General features: G+C 35.0%; 1 protein-coding gene across 5 annotated transcripts in view; it reads right to left on the bottom strand.

Moving 5' to 3' along the window:
- Positions 1–18,474, bottom strand: part of LOC130449908 (neurogenic locus Notch protein) — a 239,375-nt gene that overhangs the window by 106,430 nt on the left and 114,471 nt on the right. For all 5 annotated transcript variants that reach the window (XR_008910506.1, XR_008910505.1, XR_008910507.1 and 2 more), the window contains exon 4: positions 14,559–14,754. Coding sequence is in view for 2 of the 5 variants with exons in the window: in XM_056787983.1 (XP_056643961.1) it covers positions 14,559–14,754 (196 nt within the window). In the remaining 3 variants the exon portion in view is untranslated. The remainder of the gene's footprint in view (positions 1–14,558; positions 14,755–18,474) is intronic.

The raw sequence follows: 18,474 nt of genomic DNA, 5'->3' as shown, positions 1-18,474 counted from the left end.
TTCAACGCAGTTTTTCCAAAAAGCTTTTGTAGGCTGCTGCTTTACGACTTCTACAACCTCTTTACTCAGTTTTGGAGATTACATTTTCGTAATTCTGATTTTACGTTCGCCCGTGTTAACTCTATAGGGATAAATATGCAAAAGTCAGGGGGTAGTCTGAGAAGAGTATGTATTCTTTACTACACTTTATTTACTGTAGTTAATTCAGCAATTCTTATTATGATTGCATTATCAGATCGCTGAATATTTTCCTTTTATAAACATTCGAATATATTTAAAATAACTTGCTGTGTTTGTATATCTAAATCTTTATTAGCACTGTCTTCATTCGCCCATGGTCTAAAGAACGCCATATTTATATTTATTTAAAGAATTTTATTAATTAAATGAATCTCAGCAAGCCACGCCACTGCTTACCGCAGACTGTCTGGCAGGAATATTTCGAGGAAATTGTGTACATACAGCTTCGGCCAATAGAAATGCATTTATTTTTACCATGTTTTCATTAATACAGAGTCGGCGTGGTATAACGGTTTGTTAGGTATTTACTGAATTTTATACGGGGAGTAAACATTATTTTCCATTTCTCATTTTGGTATGAGTGAATTAAGATATTGATTGATCCTCGCATAACTGTTTTCTGCAATTGATATTGGAAGAACTATAATAGTTACGCTTGCGCACTTGATTAATTATGTTAACTTTAAGAGGGAAAATTCACTCTTTGGTTGTGCCTTGTACATAATTCTTAGATAATTTATTAACTAGGAGGCGATGTTTGTTGCATTATTTCTACTATGATTTAAATATTTCATGAAAAATATATATTTAGTCCAACCGACATTGTTATTATTTTGTAAACCGTACTAATTTTTTTTTGAACATAACTCTAATGAATTTGGTTGTAGTATTCTTTGTAATATATTTTCAAAAAAATGTCTTTTACTTATTTGGTTATTCTTGTTGTTGTATTTGGTGATGCCGTGGTCCACCGTATGGACTTGTTGGTATTCCAAAAACTTATCGTTCGACTGGTTCGTCGAAGTTTAGTTTATACACACATGCCACGCTGAATTTTAAATGGACTGTAGTAGCACCAACAAACGTAAATAGTTCTCTCGGAAATTCTAAGAGAACAATTAAAAGGGCCACACATTGAATACCTCCACATCGCAACTGAAATTTTTTCTCTCGGTTCTTACATCAACAATCGAATTTTCCATAATATTTTCACAACAATATAGAATTTTTATCACTTATCTATCTTTTTTCTTAAACAAAATATTATAGATGTTCTCAAATTAATAAGAGAATTTTAATTTATCAAAATTAGATGTAATTTTCTTATTACCAAGTTTTTTTTTATGAAAATTATTGCGCCTTCCGTGTGCCAGAGCCACACTTAAGGAGCCAAACTGCGGCTTTGGAGTCGCAATTTGTCGACCACTGTCTTAAATGAACTTATCGAAATACTTAGAACAGAAATGAAGATCAGAATAAATGTAAAATGTCGGTTAAACGATGAGTGCATTTTTTCTATTGTAAAAAAACAAAAATGACTTACTGTCAAACCCAATATTTTAATAAAATTCTGTCACAACCACTCAATTTTTGTTTTCCTTAGACAATAATGAGGATGATAAAGATTTGATTCATGTAGGTACGAGTTTATAGTAACTGGTTTATTTCATTTCCTCTATTCGCATCTCGCGTGCAGATAATAGTCGCTTTAAGCCATTCCCCTTGTCAGATAAAGGTTCATTTCAAAATTATCTCAGATATGTGTTTAATACCTCTGTAAATAACGAATGTAATTTATTCGACTTTACTATTGTTTAAACAATTTTATATGAGAGGTAGAATAGAAAACTGCTAACGTCCGTTCGGAAAGTAGACAAATTGTCAACACAAATCTGACAATATCGTGAATAGTCCAGGAGCTGCCAATCTAAAAAGTTTCCTCATACCGTACAAGTAATTTTTTTATGAAAATTGATAGTCGAAAACTATAGGAATATACCGAGATGTACACTTTTATTGGAATTTTGATTCTGATGGGCACTAATGATGATACCAAAATGGACTATCACGATCTTGGGTCGAGTAAATTTGGATGGTCCGTCTATTTTAGTATAATGTTCCGTAAACGATTTGTTCAACTCATGAAAACAGATTTGATGATAAAGACATACGCGAAGAGCGCAGAAAAATCGACAAATTTGCTCCAATTCGTAATGTTTTCGAAAAGTTAAACCCATTGCTTTTCGATTATATTGTTCCGGGAGCAAATGTTATAGATAAGATACTGTCACTTTTTCGAGGACGATGCCCGTTCAAAGTCTTCATGAAAGAGAAGCCAGACAAATACGGAATTCTCATTAGAATGTTGGTAGATTGTGAAAAAGATATGTTTTGCCAATTCCCAAAAGTCTTACATGTGTGAAGCTTGCTACAGTAATTCATAAAAAATTGTAATTGAAATTTTCTCTACATTGTTTAGAAGTATGTATTTATTATTGAAATGAAAATTATTTTTTTTAATTGTATTCAATAAATACTTTTCATTTGACGTTTTTGTTATCTATACATATTGGTGGCACTTTTTATCCAACCTTGGTACAACATGAAACCAAAAATAGCTTGGTCTTCCAAGGGTTAAAAATCCAAAGTATAAATGTTGTATTCATCTTCGTAAAAAATTTAGGGTGGTCGGTTTTTCAATTTCTAGACGACTTTTTAGGCGGCATTGACATTCCATAAATTATTTTCCAATACCGTATAAAGAGGACGACACATTTTTATATTATATTAGACATAAATGCCCTTGTTCTATACTCTTAGAAGTATTACCTTAAAAGTGTTGATAATCGATTGTTATAACGAGCATCTGTGAGGACAATCAAAACAACAAACCATATGGAAAGAATGTCATAACGCCATTTCAGTCGAACACTTGGTGTCGTAACATGAATTGCTTTGTTTAAATTGCGCTTACATATACAAAGTACGAAATATCTATGGTTAGTTCTCAAAGAAATCAATCAAATTACAATTGAGATAGGTTGATCTGAGTCCTATTTGGTTACTAATTATCATTGGATTTAGGTTATGACAACACGTTTCTACCATAATATGGGTATATCATGCACGTATAAGTGTGTGTCTTGGATTTTTTATATTCTGTTCTTACCGCGTATTAAGTTTTTTTAATTTGTACTTTTTTTATCGACCACCAACAGCCTCAACAATAATATACTGCATCAATTACATCATACTAAAGGGTATAGACTGAATCATGAAGTACTGAATTCAATTTTGGTCACGCTGTAACTACCTAGCGTACACGAGGTGATGCTCGGAAAATTCTATTCCATGGCCTTGCAAACGAAATAAACCAAAACGTCTTCGAGGTTAGGAAACAGAAAATTTATCGACGACCAGAGCCAGTTAATAGATTGAGTAATTCGAAGTGCAATGTCAGCCATAGCAATCGTCGAGAAGGTAGATTATCCCGATGGATTTCGTGGTTTTCTCACTTGTTAATGTCTAATTTGAAAAATATCCATTACATCCATTGCAATGTTTTACATGCCATATTCGAGCACAGTAGCCTTGGAAAGCGAAACAGTGTGGACTGGAGCTTTGTCATAAAAACAGCCCACACCTCGGCCGATTTGGCTACGTCTTTTTTCGATAATTCTTTGACGCAACTGTCTTTGTAAATCAGAGTAAGTTCACAATTAGTTCCAAAATAGTGTACCCATCACTTTATTGGTATTTTTTGAGACCTTTGCTTTTTTGGCAGGCGCTCTCCTTCCCGATGCCATTCCATGGATCTCTTTTGGATGTCACATGATATTAAAATACCATAGTTTCCTCACCCTTTACGATTTATCGTATTACACTTTCTCGTTCCTCGCGACAAAGCTCTAAACATCAATCACAACATTCTAATCGACTCTGCATTTGCACTGCGCTGAGAATTCGAAGTACCCAACTTGCACTATTTTTTGTCATATTCAAAGACTCATGTAGGATCATTAGAACACTTGTCTTGTTACAATTTATTATGTTTTTAGGCGCCGGCCAGGACCCCCATACGTGGGTCATCTACTAATGATTTTCGCCTCCATCGAAACAACTTAGACCAATTTTTAATTGTGGAAACCGATGATTACAAGTCACCGTAAAAAGCCTCCATTTTGTTTTTGATTTTTATTGGTGTTGATAAGTCAAAACTCAGCTTGAGACTTTTCAAAACAACTTGACTGAGTGATCGTTAAAGCTCTACTATGAGGCCAAGAACTCATGAATCTTACTACGTAGTTGAAGAAAGCATCACATGGACCATCAGAAACGAATATTTTTGAATCAATCTGGACTAAAGACTGACGACAAGACGAGAGGAGAAAGCTCATCTGGAATAGGAAATAATTCTAACTCTTGTCAAACTGTACAATTTTAAATCGGAAAAAAATATTACCAAAAACTATCGAAAGAAGCTTCAAGTCTAACAGAACATCAGTACGAATTAAGAAGTTAACCTCCCTTGGTGCATCAGGACCTAGAATATCTATCAATAATTGAAGAAGATTATCCAATAGATGATAAATTCAAAAAGCTGAGGAACTACCTCAAAAACTATCTACATTAAGGTAGCTCACAGATAGATGCAGTAAATGCAGAAAAAACAGTTGGACCATGACCAGCAATGAAGATAGCACTACGATTAGGCTATAAGTTGATTTGCAGAATATTAGCAAGAAGTAGGGACATTATTTGAGTCGAAAATTGATTGGAAAATTCGAACGACAAGTTTGATTGCACGGCACCGACCCGAAGGAAAGAAGATGGTCGGATTAAGATCCCATTAAACTACTGGTATGTGTGCCCGGTCATTCTGGCAATGACTAGACTGGGATAAGTAAAATCACCAACGAGCCCAGAACACATTCTTCCTGTGGTTAAAAGTGTTCCTATAACATCTTTGAGTAGTTTGCTTACAAAACAAGCAAAGGCACACATAGATAAACCTTCTGCCCTCTTACCAATTAACTGCTCAACTCAAATAAGCGCCAAATTTGATTGGTCATTGGCTTTTGAACTGGACACGGTTATCTACGATGCCACATCCATGCTATCCCGGACGATTCACTGATACATGGAGGAGAAAGAAACTGTGGACCAAGTCCAGCACTCACAAGTGCACTTACAGTTTGCTAGTGACGTTAAAAGTTTAAATACAAGGTACCTGATTAGATTTTCAAAAGACATGAACATTTGGAAATTTTAAGTGGGACACGACGGGTCTATTAGGACGTCTACGGTCCATGATTGCCCAGTGACCCAGCTATTAATTTCCATTAAATCAATGGAAGAAAAAAGAAGAGTGAATTGACATTTTGAACAAAGTTTTCTGTTCAACTTCTTTATATTTATAAATTCATAGAAATTTTATTTTTATTTTCTAAATTAGCATTAATAGATAATTAAAGGGAATTGATGGAGACCTAATAACCGAAAACACGATCATAAATAATTGAAATACAAGCATCTAGATATGAGAATAAATCAATTTTTGTTCCTTATATGATTTCAGAATTCTCCTTTTAAATTATTGGAATTATTTTGCGAGGTGTTAAGTTAGAATTTCAGAATTAAAAGCGCCCGTATCAGATTCGATCACTACTGATCAGTCGGATAGGAATCAAGGATTTTTTTGTTGTTGTTGTGGAATTTAATTACAATTTAAAATGGGCCTTATCGTTCGATTTAAATCTATTTGGGTGGTCCTTATAGGTAGTCACTTTATAGTATTGCAATATGTTGATTGGATAATTGACGACAGGATAAAATCAATCAGATCTTTTTTTTGGTTGCCGATTTTTGTACGTAACAAAATGCGCAAAAGTACATTTTATACAGGTTGTCATTAAGTTAGAAGAAAAATGAAACGGATATCGAAAACAGGCGTAGCATAATCCATGTAATTATTATAGTGGGAGAACCAATAGTCCGAAAAAAAAGTCCGACAATTGGGTAATTAAAATTGAAGAAGATGTGGAAGGATATGAAAAAATTAGGAGTATAGTTATACGAGGCATATTTTTTAAGTAAGTACCGTTTTGGAATTAAAAAAAGAAGTGCAAAGATATCGCAATAATTTTATTTTTACATGAAATCCTGTACCTTAATCTACTTTTCTACATAATTTCCATGAATATTGAGGCACTTATCATAACGTGGCACCAGTTTTTGAATACCCTCCTCATAAAATTCTGCCGCCTGACTTGTTAACCACTGTATCACAACTGTTTTGACTTCGTTATCGACTTGAAGACGCTGACCGCCCAGGTGTTTCTTCAAGTGCAGAAACAAATGGTAGTCGGTAGGCGGCAGATCAGGGCTGTAGGGAGGATGATCTAGAGTTTCCCATTGAAAAGATTTGATGAGATCTTTGGTTCGATTAGCCACATGTGGACGGGCATTGTCATGCAGCAAAACGATACCCTTACTCAACGTGCCACGTCTTTTGTTCTGAATTGCACGACGCATATTGTTCAATGTCTCACAATAAGATGCTGCATTGATTGTCTCAATACAAGGCCAAAACTCCACTGACAATACTCTTTTTCTGTCCCAAAAAACTGTGCACATGATTTTCCGGGCAGAAATTGTTTGCTTAAACTGCACTTTTTTGGGTGATGATCACTCATAATGTTTTGTCGGTAAACTTCACAGATCTCACGATGAATATCGATCGGTTTTACGCCTTTAGCACTAAGAAATCGTATAACAGGCCGTACTTCACAATCGGCGGGACTCACGATTGTCGAAGGCATCTTAAGCACTCAGTAAACAACATAAACAATGAAGAATCGGACTGTAATGGCGTCAGTGGATAGACAAGAGATGTAGGTAACCAACGCGCATGTGCGGAACGCCGACCTTGAGGTTGCGGCGGCGGAATCGCAAAACGGTACTTACTTAAAAAATATGCCTCGTAGAAAAGAAGGTTATTCAGAGAATAAATAACGTTTTGTGGGGACATTAAGCATATATAAAAGAAAGTCGTATTAGTTATTTATAACCCAAGCACAGCCCAATTGATTTGGTTGAAAATTGGTAGGGAGGTAGCTTAAGATCAAGGAAAGCAAATAGGTTATTTTTTACCCGTTTCCGTGGCACATATATATATATATATATATATATATATATATATATATATATAAAAGAAAGTCGTGTTAGTGACACTATTAATAACTAAAGAACGGTCGAACGGATTTGGCTGAAAATTGGTGGGGAGTTATCTTAGAACCAGTCCTTCTCCTGGTTACTTTTTGTCCCGTTACCATGGGACGAGATATAAAACGCAGTACAACAAAACGCAACATACAGAAAAATGCACAAGAACGAAAATATATGAGTCAAAATATCAGTATAGCAGTTCATTTGTTGAAAATGGTATAACAAAACGGAACTGACTGCTAAACGTAATGGTATTTGGAAACATAGCAGTAATGCAACTCTGATTCGATATATTACGAATGAAAGGACTGAAGGAGAATATGAAATTTTAGTTCGATGTCGTGCTTCTCAATCAAAAGAGCAACGCGAGGCAGCCCGCGAAATCGTCGACCAAACCTCAGAGATCAACAACTATTTGGGGTAGACATTATCGAAGAACGAAAATTTGATATGACATGCAAGGTACTTATTTATTTGAATGTGCTTGATTTACCTGTGCACGATTTAAGACTAAAGATTGGCTCCATAGTAATAATACTTCGAAGCATAAACAATTCAAAACTGTGTAACGGAACGCGTTTGATGGGTATGTCAATTAGCGATAGATAGCGACACTGTCAGTTGAAAATTTGCATACCCATCATTCTGCTTCGAAACATAAATGCACCACGCACAAACTTTCGTTGGCTCATGTACAATAATTCGACTAATAGTACATTATATTACTAGGCGTAATTATCAACTATTAACACTGCCAAGGCCATGGGCGAGTTTAAGAACTTCACTTTCTAATTTTCCCTTGAGCAAAGATGTTCTGAATACCACAATTGCGGCTGATCGCTTGCGAGTCGATAGACCAGGATTACGTTGAGCTGAAGCTCTAACTTATTGAATTGTGCCTTCTGTTGGGCGTCTCGTAGGTTTCTGATTGAGAGTCGAACTAGTAGCTTCGAACTTTCTGACCCATAATCGAATCACACTTTTCCTGGGACTCTGATTTTTGTCATGTAATCCAAACTTACGTCGAAACAAACGCCGAAAAATAACGCACGAATCGCCATTTTCCTAATAATGTTTAATTGCAGATTGCACGTTACGGTCCGGGGAAGTGATTCATCGCGACTAAATTTCCGAAAACCGAGCTACTCATCCCCACCACCCTCTCAGCTTCATCTTATAACATTCAAACTCAAGCGAGTGTGTTTGGCTCACCCTGTATATAAATCACGAAATGGGTAGTGAAATCAAACTGCGATAATTTTTTGCATCTTTTTGCTGAAATAATGGTTTAACCAGGGTCTCTTAAAACCATGGAACGGTGGAATATAAGGACTCTCTTTTTGTATTATTATTTAATTGAATAGACGTTATTTATTGGTCACCTTATATAACACTGTAATATTTAGAAAAAACAATAAAACTTATCCAAGTCGAAATTCTAGCTGAATGCTGAGTAGAAACGTCTCGCAAGAGGTCAGTCGTTTCTAGTCACAAGAACATAGACATAATGTATAAACAGACACTCCCTTTCCAAAATACCATTTCGTTTATCAAGTAAGTTATAATTATTTGTGTATAGATACCAACATTTTAAAAAAAAAGTTACAGTACCGCATTTCAAGTTTTAACGATAGAAAAGTTTTTTAAGAATCATTTTACTGCTTTTCCAATTATTATCTATCTTTAATGGAAACCGACATTTTTTCTAATAGGTAAATATTTAAACTGTAATCGGTGAGTTTAATATTAATTACTACACTCCAACTTTAATTTCATTCTCTACTCTATGTTTGATAGACTCATAATCAAGTTATAAATATCCTCCTGGGTACCTTGTTTAAATTATATCTCGTTTAGAAGAAACATCCAATATCATAATTACAATAAAAAGTTGAGTTTTCTATCATCCCTTTCTCATATTCCCTCGACCATCATCAAAAAAAACTTGGGTTCATCAGTTTCTGTTGCTACGCTAGTTGTTCTTGGTAACAATCAAGTAGATTTCACTGATTTTCCAGATTTACTTAGAACTATATGTTTCAAGAATACTAGGTTTCTTTTACAAATATTCCTATTGCTAATGGATGAAATAATAGAAACTGACGATGCTGTGCTTATTGCCGATACTGAAGATAATCTACAAAGGCTAATACATACTTTCAACACCTAAACAAAACAACTGAAGATGTTCATCAACACCGAGAAGACCAAATTCGTATTGACGTCCAAATTGACTCCAAAATTATCGATTTAGTTAATCATTTTAAATACATCAAATAGAATAGGACACTACAGACGATGAGAACAATCGAAGTGAAAATACTAAGAAGTATACGAGGAAAAACTCTACAATAAAGAATACGAAATGAAGATATTAAACAGCAAAGTGGAATACACCACACAGGTGTTGAAATGTCAATTAGAAACTTTTTATTTTCTATGATCGTTGTCATAATCTCTATGGTTAGAATAAGGTTAACTTCGCATTGTTCGTTTGTCTATGATTAGTATAACATGTAAAATTGAGTAATAAAATATAATATAATAAAAATTACCCTGCCTTGTAATAATTAAACACCTCGACAACAGGATGATAGACTTTTCAACAGAAGGAATACCTAAACGTCGGCGAGAATGCTGGCAATGAATAGGCAGTAGTCTACTAATATGGTCATCTATGTTAGGAAGAAAAAGAAGAAGAAGAAAATGGATAAACCGTTTGTTTACCATAAATTTTATTTCTGTATTAAGTCTTAATCGGTTGTGGAAAAAGGAGAATATCCTGAATTAGAATTCGATATTCCTATGATCTGGAAAAAGCTTGAGAATCATTTTGAGGATTGTTACTTTTGCGCAGTAAGTTTTGATCGAAATCAAACGTGTGGATTTCCAGACTCATAGTATACGAAATGTCCTATTTTATACATTCAAAATCTCCCTTAGCAAATTTTTCAAAAGTAACCTTCATTCTCTTAGAAATGTAATGGAAAATTGAAAAAAATTTTTAAAACAAAAGCAAATTCCACGAAATCATTGATAGTTTCATAAATCAAAAATCAATCTTATATCAAGGACAAAAAACCACTCTTGACCAGTGTAATTCGAGATTAGTGCAATTAATTAAAGCAACAATCAACAAAAATTATAATTAATAATAAATAAATCGATGTCAATCAATCGGGATCGATTTAGGTACATTATTTTTGTTAGCGGACAATAAACTAAGAGCAATTATATTATACGATTTTCACAAAATGTCAATTAGTGTTTCGAAACCTCAAAACTCGAAATGTGTTTGAAAAAAAACCGTCGCTCGATCCGCATATCTTTTTAATTTCTATAAAAGGACAACATGTGGACCGGTCGATCGACCATAATACGTTCTTTTTCGAAATTCGACAAACATATAAAAGCTTGGTTGCTCGTTATTTACAAATATTTTCATCGATACCGTCCTTGGTCAGCTGTAATATGGCAATGCATTATATAGTCTATTTTTATACAGGAGAGAGCAATAAAATTTAATTTCTAATGCAAAACGGTTATTTCAATTATTATTAAAGATTAATGTTAATCTTTCATAAAATTTTCTTAAATGTATCTAAGCTAAAATAAGTTTTCGATCTTTTATAACCATAAGCTGTACATAACACTAGAGAAAGGTTTGGACAGGCTGAAAACTCTCTGTAGAAAGGATTACATAGCCGTATAAGTATTTTGCTAATAAAGGTTAGAAATTTTTGTTTATTTTATTTCCCACTAAATTTCACCGAAAAATCCGATTTTAGGTTTTTCGCTTGGTTTTGGGAAATTACAAGAGCTTTCAAAGAAAAGAAATGTAGCAACATGTGAAACTCCAAGAAAAATCACAGTAGACAAAATACTTTCCATGGTTCAAGATGTAAATCAATCGAAGCACTTTTCAAAAAAATAGGTTTTCCCTGGAAAAAGCATTCCATAAAATTTATTTCAATAGAAAAAAGCGATGTTGTAGTGAGGAGAAGAAATTAGCTGAAATACCATAAAATAAATGAAAAACCAAAGAAGAAATATACAGGGTTTTTCTAAATGATGGACCCATTTTTAAAAATTCGTATTTATTAAAGTGCAAACGTTACATGAATAATTTTTATACCAATGGAAAGGGGAAGTTTCAAAGTTTTTTTAATGTATTACAAGTGTAGGCAGGCGGTGATGGTTCCAGAAGCGGCCGCTAGAGTTCTCGCGTTACTCTGCCGCCATTGTCGCAAATTGTAGTGCAGCGGGCATTTCCGGCTGAATTTGGTATTAAACCACCAGAAGTATTAAAAGTATTACTCGTTTGCATGATCAATTTAAAGAGACTGGAAGTGTGTGTCAAGGGCAAAGCACAGGCCGACCGAGTGTGTCAGAAGATGATGTCGGACGGATAGAAGACAGTTTTGTTTGCAGTCCAAGTAAGTGTACCAATCGAGCTAGTAGAGAACTTGGAATACCCCAACCAACCGTATGAGACGGCGTTTGCCCTACCGTTTAGAACTCGTGCAGGCTCTCAACCCTAATGACAAAGAGAAGCGTTTCGAATTTTGCAGTAATGTGCTAGAGGACGACATATTTGTACATTTTTAACGATTAAACAACTTTCCATCTCAATGGAAATGTCAACAGACACAATGAGTTCGCATATAGGATTTGCAAAATCCACATGCAACACTAAAGAGACTCACCGAAGATAAACGTGTTCTGTGCCTTATCACGTACAGACGTTTGTGGACCATTTTTTTTGCGGAAAGAACTGTGACTGGAATAACGTACCTAGACATGTTGGAACGATGGCTATTCCACCAAATTATGGAAGATTCTCAGGAGTTTTCAACAGGATGGAGCTCTACCCTATTGGCACCTCGATGCACGAGGCTTTTTAAATGAATACCTTTCTTCCCCTTCGCAGGGGAAATGAAGACCTGGCTCTACAATTCTGGTCATCGACATCTCCTGATCTCACCCCATGTGACTATTTCTTATGGGGTTATGTTAAGCAAGCTGTTTTCGTTCCGCCTCTACCAACAACTTTGAACGATCTGCGGAACTGTATCTGCCGTGCACTCAGTAAAAGCAGATGAGTGTGTTGGGTATAAAAATTATTCATGCAGCATTTGTAATAAATACGAATTTTTAAAAATGGGTCCATCATTTAGAATAACCCTGTATTTTTATTTAGCTGGAACTTGGTTCAACGAGGGACATTCACTAATTTAATTTCGGCAAGATGAAACAGTTATAGGTTTCTTAAATTAATTTTTCAGGAAAGGGATGATTTAATTTATTAACTAAACTACATTTTAATATTGAGTAGTATTTTCATGATAAGAAAATAAATATAATACCCGCAAACTGTTATTGATTTAAAATAACTATACCATCTTTAAATATCGACACGGATTCGTACCGCATTAAACTTGTCATAGTTCCTAATGAGAATTATTTTTCTTCCTATAAGTATGGCATCGTAGTGATACGAGAAAACGAGATACAAGTTCGTTTTGAAATTTACGAACACGAAGAAACCATTATAAATTATTTACCATTGGTTGTTTCGATGGTACTGGGTACTGCCTAATAGAGAATAGAATGACTCGGAGGCATTCTCGCATTGTCAGTGGGCGTATACTTTTATAACTCATTGCTCGTAGTGCTCGAGGCTCTACTGGGTGTACTAATAAAATAGTGACTTTTTTTCCAATAAATTAGATAATATTTGTACCGAGTGTGCCAATAAGAATAGTTCTCCGCTATATTTCAGAAATTGTTTACAGTATAATTTTGGGAAAAAAATTATAACGTAAACCTGGGAATTGAATTGAATTTAATTGAGTGGTATAACACAAAAAATAATCGCTTTCTTTAAAAAAATCTACGAATATTTGCGTCTTAGACTATTCAATCAAACAAACAAATTGAGGAGCCATTCCTTTTGGGACATTCGGTACATACAATCTGAAACGATACTGGTAAGAGATGAAAACATTCTTGAATACCAATTTTATTTAGCTCTAATTGCCCGAAGACAAATTCCTTATATAAAGTATGCTTTGAAAAATTAAGTATGCCCCAAAAAGTTTTCAAAAATTCTATTATTGACCGATGGTTTTAAAGTTTGGTATAGGTCAAATGTTGATTCTAAATAACTTATCTCAATACATTTTTGTCGTATACATAAAGAGCACTCTACTATAGAGAAAAATAGGTTTTTTGTACGAATCATATTGAAAAGGACACTTTTAAAGATAGCCACCAGTGTTGGAAGTGATTGTTCACGTGGAAGTCACGAACCAAACACCGAAATTTGAAAAGAACGCAATTTAAATGACATATATTGATCTTGAACTTCTGTAGGTTGTAGTGTTCAAGAAAGAAGTGCCTTGGTAGCTGATTCCACAGGCTCCAACTTCTCCAAAGAAATGAGTCAGAATAAATTGAAATTCTAAGCGTCGTCGACTTGTCGAGAAGGTCTTGCAAAAACTGTTAGGCGGGATTATGTTGGACAGATCGGAAGAGCATTTGCCGTAGTAGTATCGGTAAAACAGAGTCAGATTGGCGACGTTTCTTCTATGCTCTAAGCTGTCCAAGTTTCTGGTCAACTCTGGATCGCCTATTCAGTCGAGTATCTTTTGGGGGTCGAACTTCAAATGTGCGAGCAATATTCTAAAGATGGACGAATCTGGGACTTGTAGAAGATAAGAAGCTGTTGCGAGGTATATAGCTTTTTGGTCTTGAAGACTCCCTTCAAGTTTTTGTGAAGCTGCCTTGGCTAAATCGGCCAAGTGACTATGCTAGAACATATCGCTTCCAATATCAACACCCAACAAGCGGATTTGAGGTAATGGTGATATTTTATGTCCAGATAGGACTAAATTCTGAGCCGCAGTGCCAGTTTTCTTTGTAAAAATAGCTGTCTGGGTCTTTGTTGCATTGAACTCAATCAGATTGCTCTCATACCATTCCAGAATGTTTTCAAGATCGGTATTGATGGTGATGATCTGTTGCTGCCTACGGATTTAAGTAGTGGCCGAGTTTATTGGTGCGGTTGATTTGAACTTGAATTTGTGATTATTTCGATATTAAAATGCATTTTGAAATATAATATCATTCCGAATTTGCCTATTTTATTATCAAAATAAGTCAATCGTAGAGAAAAACATTTCCAACTAAGGACTGTAAATTCAAATGAAAATTTTTCATCTCTTACAAAAGTCCTATTAAAATTAACAAAGAAGAATCGCGAGTGGTTCTAGAGATGAGCGAAATATATGAGAATAATAGTTACTTACGTATAGCTTCCGTGGGTGTTGATACATTTACCATGCCGACAGGGTGTATGTAAACATTCGTCTTTGTCGTCACGACACGACGCCCCCGTAAAACCGGGAGCGCAAGTGCATTTATAAGAATCTCCTACGGACGTACATTCGGCACCGTTTAGGCACGGTTGCGGTACACAATGGTCCTGCCTTTCGCAATGTTCACCTGTGAAAATAAAATCATGATTATTGATACACTCAAGTCTAATTAAATGATTAAAGACCAAATATAACAGGAAATTTTGAAAAAAATATTCAAGTTCAAAGACTGCCCATCCTATAGTAATAATAAAACTACAGTCTATGATTTTACATATTGTCATTCTCTGTATCAATTTCAAGTATTTTGTTATCTATTCGATTTAATTCGTTTTTCAGGATAGTCTAAAGGTGTAAAATGGAAGTAGGACTTCTCTGTCCAATTGGGTTGAGGTTAGGCGACTGTGACGGCCACATCATTCTTCTTTTCCAATTCGTTCAAATACTATTTCGAGGAACGCTTGGTATCGTTGTCATACGATGCGAAAAAAGAAGAGAGAAGCGGTTCACGGAAAACGGAGAGTCGGTTGGCGAAAATATGTTAGCAACATTCTAAACAAAAAGAATATAGTTGAAAAATCAAGAAAACCGACACCCAAATATTATTAGAAGCAATAAATAGAATAAAAATAAAAAATTAGAAGTCTCAGTGCCAACGAGTTTTCGCCCGCTGAAGGTATGGAAATCATTTTTGACGACGAATCATTATTTACTTTTGACGGGAGCGAATCGGGGAAAAATGAGAAGTAAATTCAGAAATGTTTTTTAAAAGACACGAAAAGTTTAACTCGACTCAACAAGTGTTGGTATGGTTGGCGATATCTTCTCGTGGTCCTTTTGTCCTTCTGGAAAAGGGTACCTCTTTGGTATGAAAATGAAAAAAAAAAAATTTGACTTCGTTCCTGATTTCGCATGAATGGGTTTTTTGTTACGAGGATTCCCAAAAAGTTATCAGTTGTTCAATCATTTTCCGGAAAATTCAATAATCTTCCAAAATATGAAAAAGAGTGTGTTAGATCTAAATGAATGCAGGTCATGGATAAAAAGCTACGTGATGGGAATTTTGTGTTTGAGTCTGATATGGCAATTGCTCATTATGCATAGGAAGCTGTGGGAGCTTCTGGAGAGTTGAATCTTGAGCGTATTTGGTGAAATTTAAAATGAAACGTATATTCTGTAGCTTGGGAAGGAACCAAACACGAAAATTTTTACTATTTCATGATTTAATGCAATATCTAAAAACAAAAATTGGGCAAGGGCGTCCACCGGGTTCTGATTCAGTTATATACTATTTCATAATATGCATTTATTTAAATTAAAACAGCTTGTACCAAGGTTTTTGTTCCCACATCCATAATTTATCGTTTCTAATGTCATTTTCGCTTCATACTAATCGATACTTTTTAATTATTCAAGTTTAAAACATTAATATGAAAGAAAACGTTTCCTTCGACCATCTTGAGACGTTTCACGTAGAAGAGAAATCACCAATTTATAACAAGAGAACGTATCTACATCTGGACTAGTAAAAAAAAATGACCCGAGGCCGCTATTATAAAGCACAAAGTGAATATCAAATAAGGACCACAACTAGTTCGTGAATCAGACATTCTTTAATAATTTATCAGACAGAGATAGATAACCATCTAGATGACAAAAGCAGTTTCGCTGCTTCACTTTCGAGATCGTTTATCTACCAATATGTGGTATTAAACCAAAATTATTGTAAAAGAGAATAGATTAGAAGAGAATAAAGAACAATATTTCTGTCGCTTTTTTCATCCGTCACATTATAAGTCTTAATTGGTACAAAACGATCTCGAAGAATTAACTTAAGAATATGATAGGAACGAAGTGCATTCGCCATAAACTAGTGAGTTGTGTACGAGACCCGTTCTTTTTACAATTATTATCACGGTTGATAGCCTAAAGGATTCACGAACGTATAATTATGCTATCCGACAACATTTTGAATAATATTTATTCGAAAATCGCTTACAGAAAGATACGAGGAGGATTCGATAGTTATTTATATAACAAGGACGAAAAAAAATCTATTATATAGTCGAATTTGTAAATTTTTACTTAGTGGAGGAACTTTTGTAGACCCAATTCCTTGACTTAAAAGCTTATACGCAGTCATATTTTCAAAAACTCTCAAAAAATTGAAGAATTGATTAAACTGTCCTTTTATCGTGAAACATCGACCGCATTGACGTTTCTTCAGGTTAAAGAAACAGAAATTACGCTTGGCAAAATTAGGCCAATGGGGCGGACATTATTTTCGTGAAAGGATTACGTACATCCTCTGGTGAAAGATAGTTTTTAAAAAGAATACAATGAATCATTTTATCAAACATTTCGATACTGACTCGGTCTGTCGTTTGGAAATCAACCAGAGTGGATATGATCAAGTAAAACCCAAACATACCATAAAATATAAAAGAATCAAAAAAAAAGCATTCACAAAAAAAGATCCGATGAAAATTTTACCTCCTTATTTTATTAGCAAGTACCAAGTTATTAAGAAAAACATAAAGAAATCGAAGGACTACTCGGATTAGAGCTTTTCTTGTCGAAGGAGGTTTTTCGTCAAGATAGCGAGACTATAGAGCAAACCCAACTACGACTGCGACAACCGGCGGTATCAGCGAAAATGTTTACCAGATGATACTGGACGACCGTTAGTTTCAAGTTGAAGAGAAACAAGAAGAATGTACTTGCCTTATACTGACCGAACAATTATGCATATGTAAGGTATTCGTGCATTTGCGCACTTTGGATCAAAAGCGCACTGGAATGAACATTTTCCAGGTCTTTTTGATGCAATTTAAGCTAAATGTGTCTGATTTTTTGCGTCGATTCAAAACTGTAGATATCTACGAGGATAGTCTCAGATATACCTGGCCTAACCTAGAGTAGGCTGTATTTGTTTGAGAAATAGTACTGTATTCGAAAGTACACAATCTATACAGCGTGTGTTTCAAGTTTGAAGACGCCACGTTGCTTAGTATTCGTTTGGCAGCCGCCAATAGTGAACGTTTTCATTGAACTAGATTCTACTCGGGGTAAGACTGCTCATTCGTTATCAACAGTAAAATATTGGATAGCAGATTGTAAACGAAGCCGTACTACCTGGTAAGACCAGCAGTGGTCGGCAAAATGAGGTGACGACACAAATCCTCAATCATAGCTAACTTAGTAGTCTTTTATTATTAAATAAATATTAAACTGACTCTTTCTGCCTTTTTATAACCATGGATGAATCATGGGTCCGTCACTTCACATCCGAAACACCTTCTCCAAAGAAGGTAAAGACCGTTCCATCTGCAGGCAAGATCATGGCATCTTGAAAAAGATGAAACTATTAACTGCGAGTATTGCAGATATCAAGCAAAAACGGCCGCATTTGTCCAAGAAGAAAATGTTATTGTAAACAATGCACCAGCTTACACATTTGTTAATGCAATGGTCAAAATTGATGAATTGAAGTTTGAATTGCTACCCCGGGCACCCTATTTGCCAGATTTGGCCCTCTCGGGTTATTTTCTGATCCTCGACTTGAAAAAATGGCCAAACATTCTCCAACAATGAAGAGCTTAACGATTATTATTATAAAGAGGGTATCGAACTTATTGAACATCGCTGGGAAAAGTGTATGGAATCAAAATTTTTGTGTTTTCTTTATTGGGCCGGGTACTTATGCGACCATCCTCGTATATACCTTCACGGGTCTAAAATGTAGGTGTCTTTCCTTATCGAATCCTCTTTCTAAAATTCTTTTAATTTCTTTCGGTCCTTTATTTGTAGCTTGAAAGTTTCTTTGCTCTGTTCTCAGTCGATTTGT

This window comes from Diorhabda sublineata, chromosome 10 (genome assembly GCF_026230105.1).
Source record: "Diorhabda sublineata isolate icDioSubl1.1 chromosome 10, icDioSubl1.1, whole genome shotgun sequence".
In the NCBI taxonomy this organism is placed as follows: domain Eukaryota; kingdom Metazoa; phylum Arthropoda; class Insecta; order Coleoptera; family Chrysomelidae; genus Diorhabda; species Diorhabda sublineata.
This window is presented reverse-complemented; position numbering and strand designations above follow the sequence as displayed.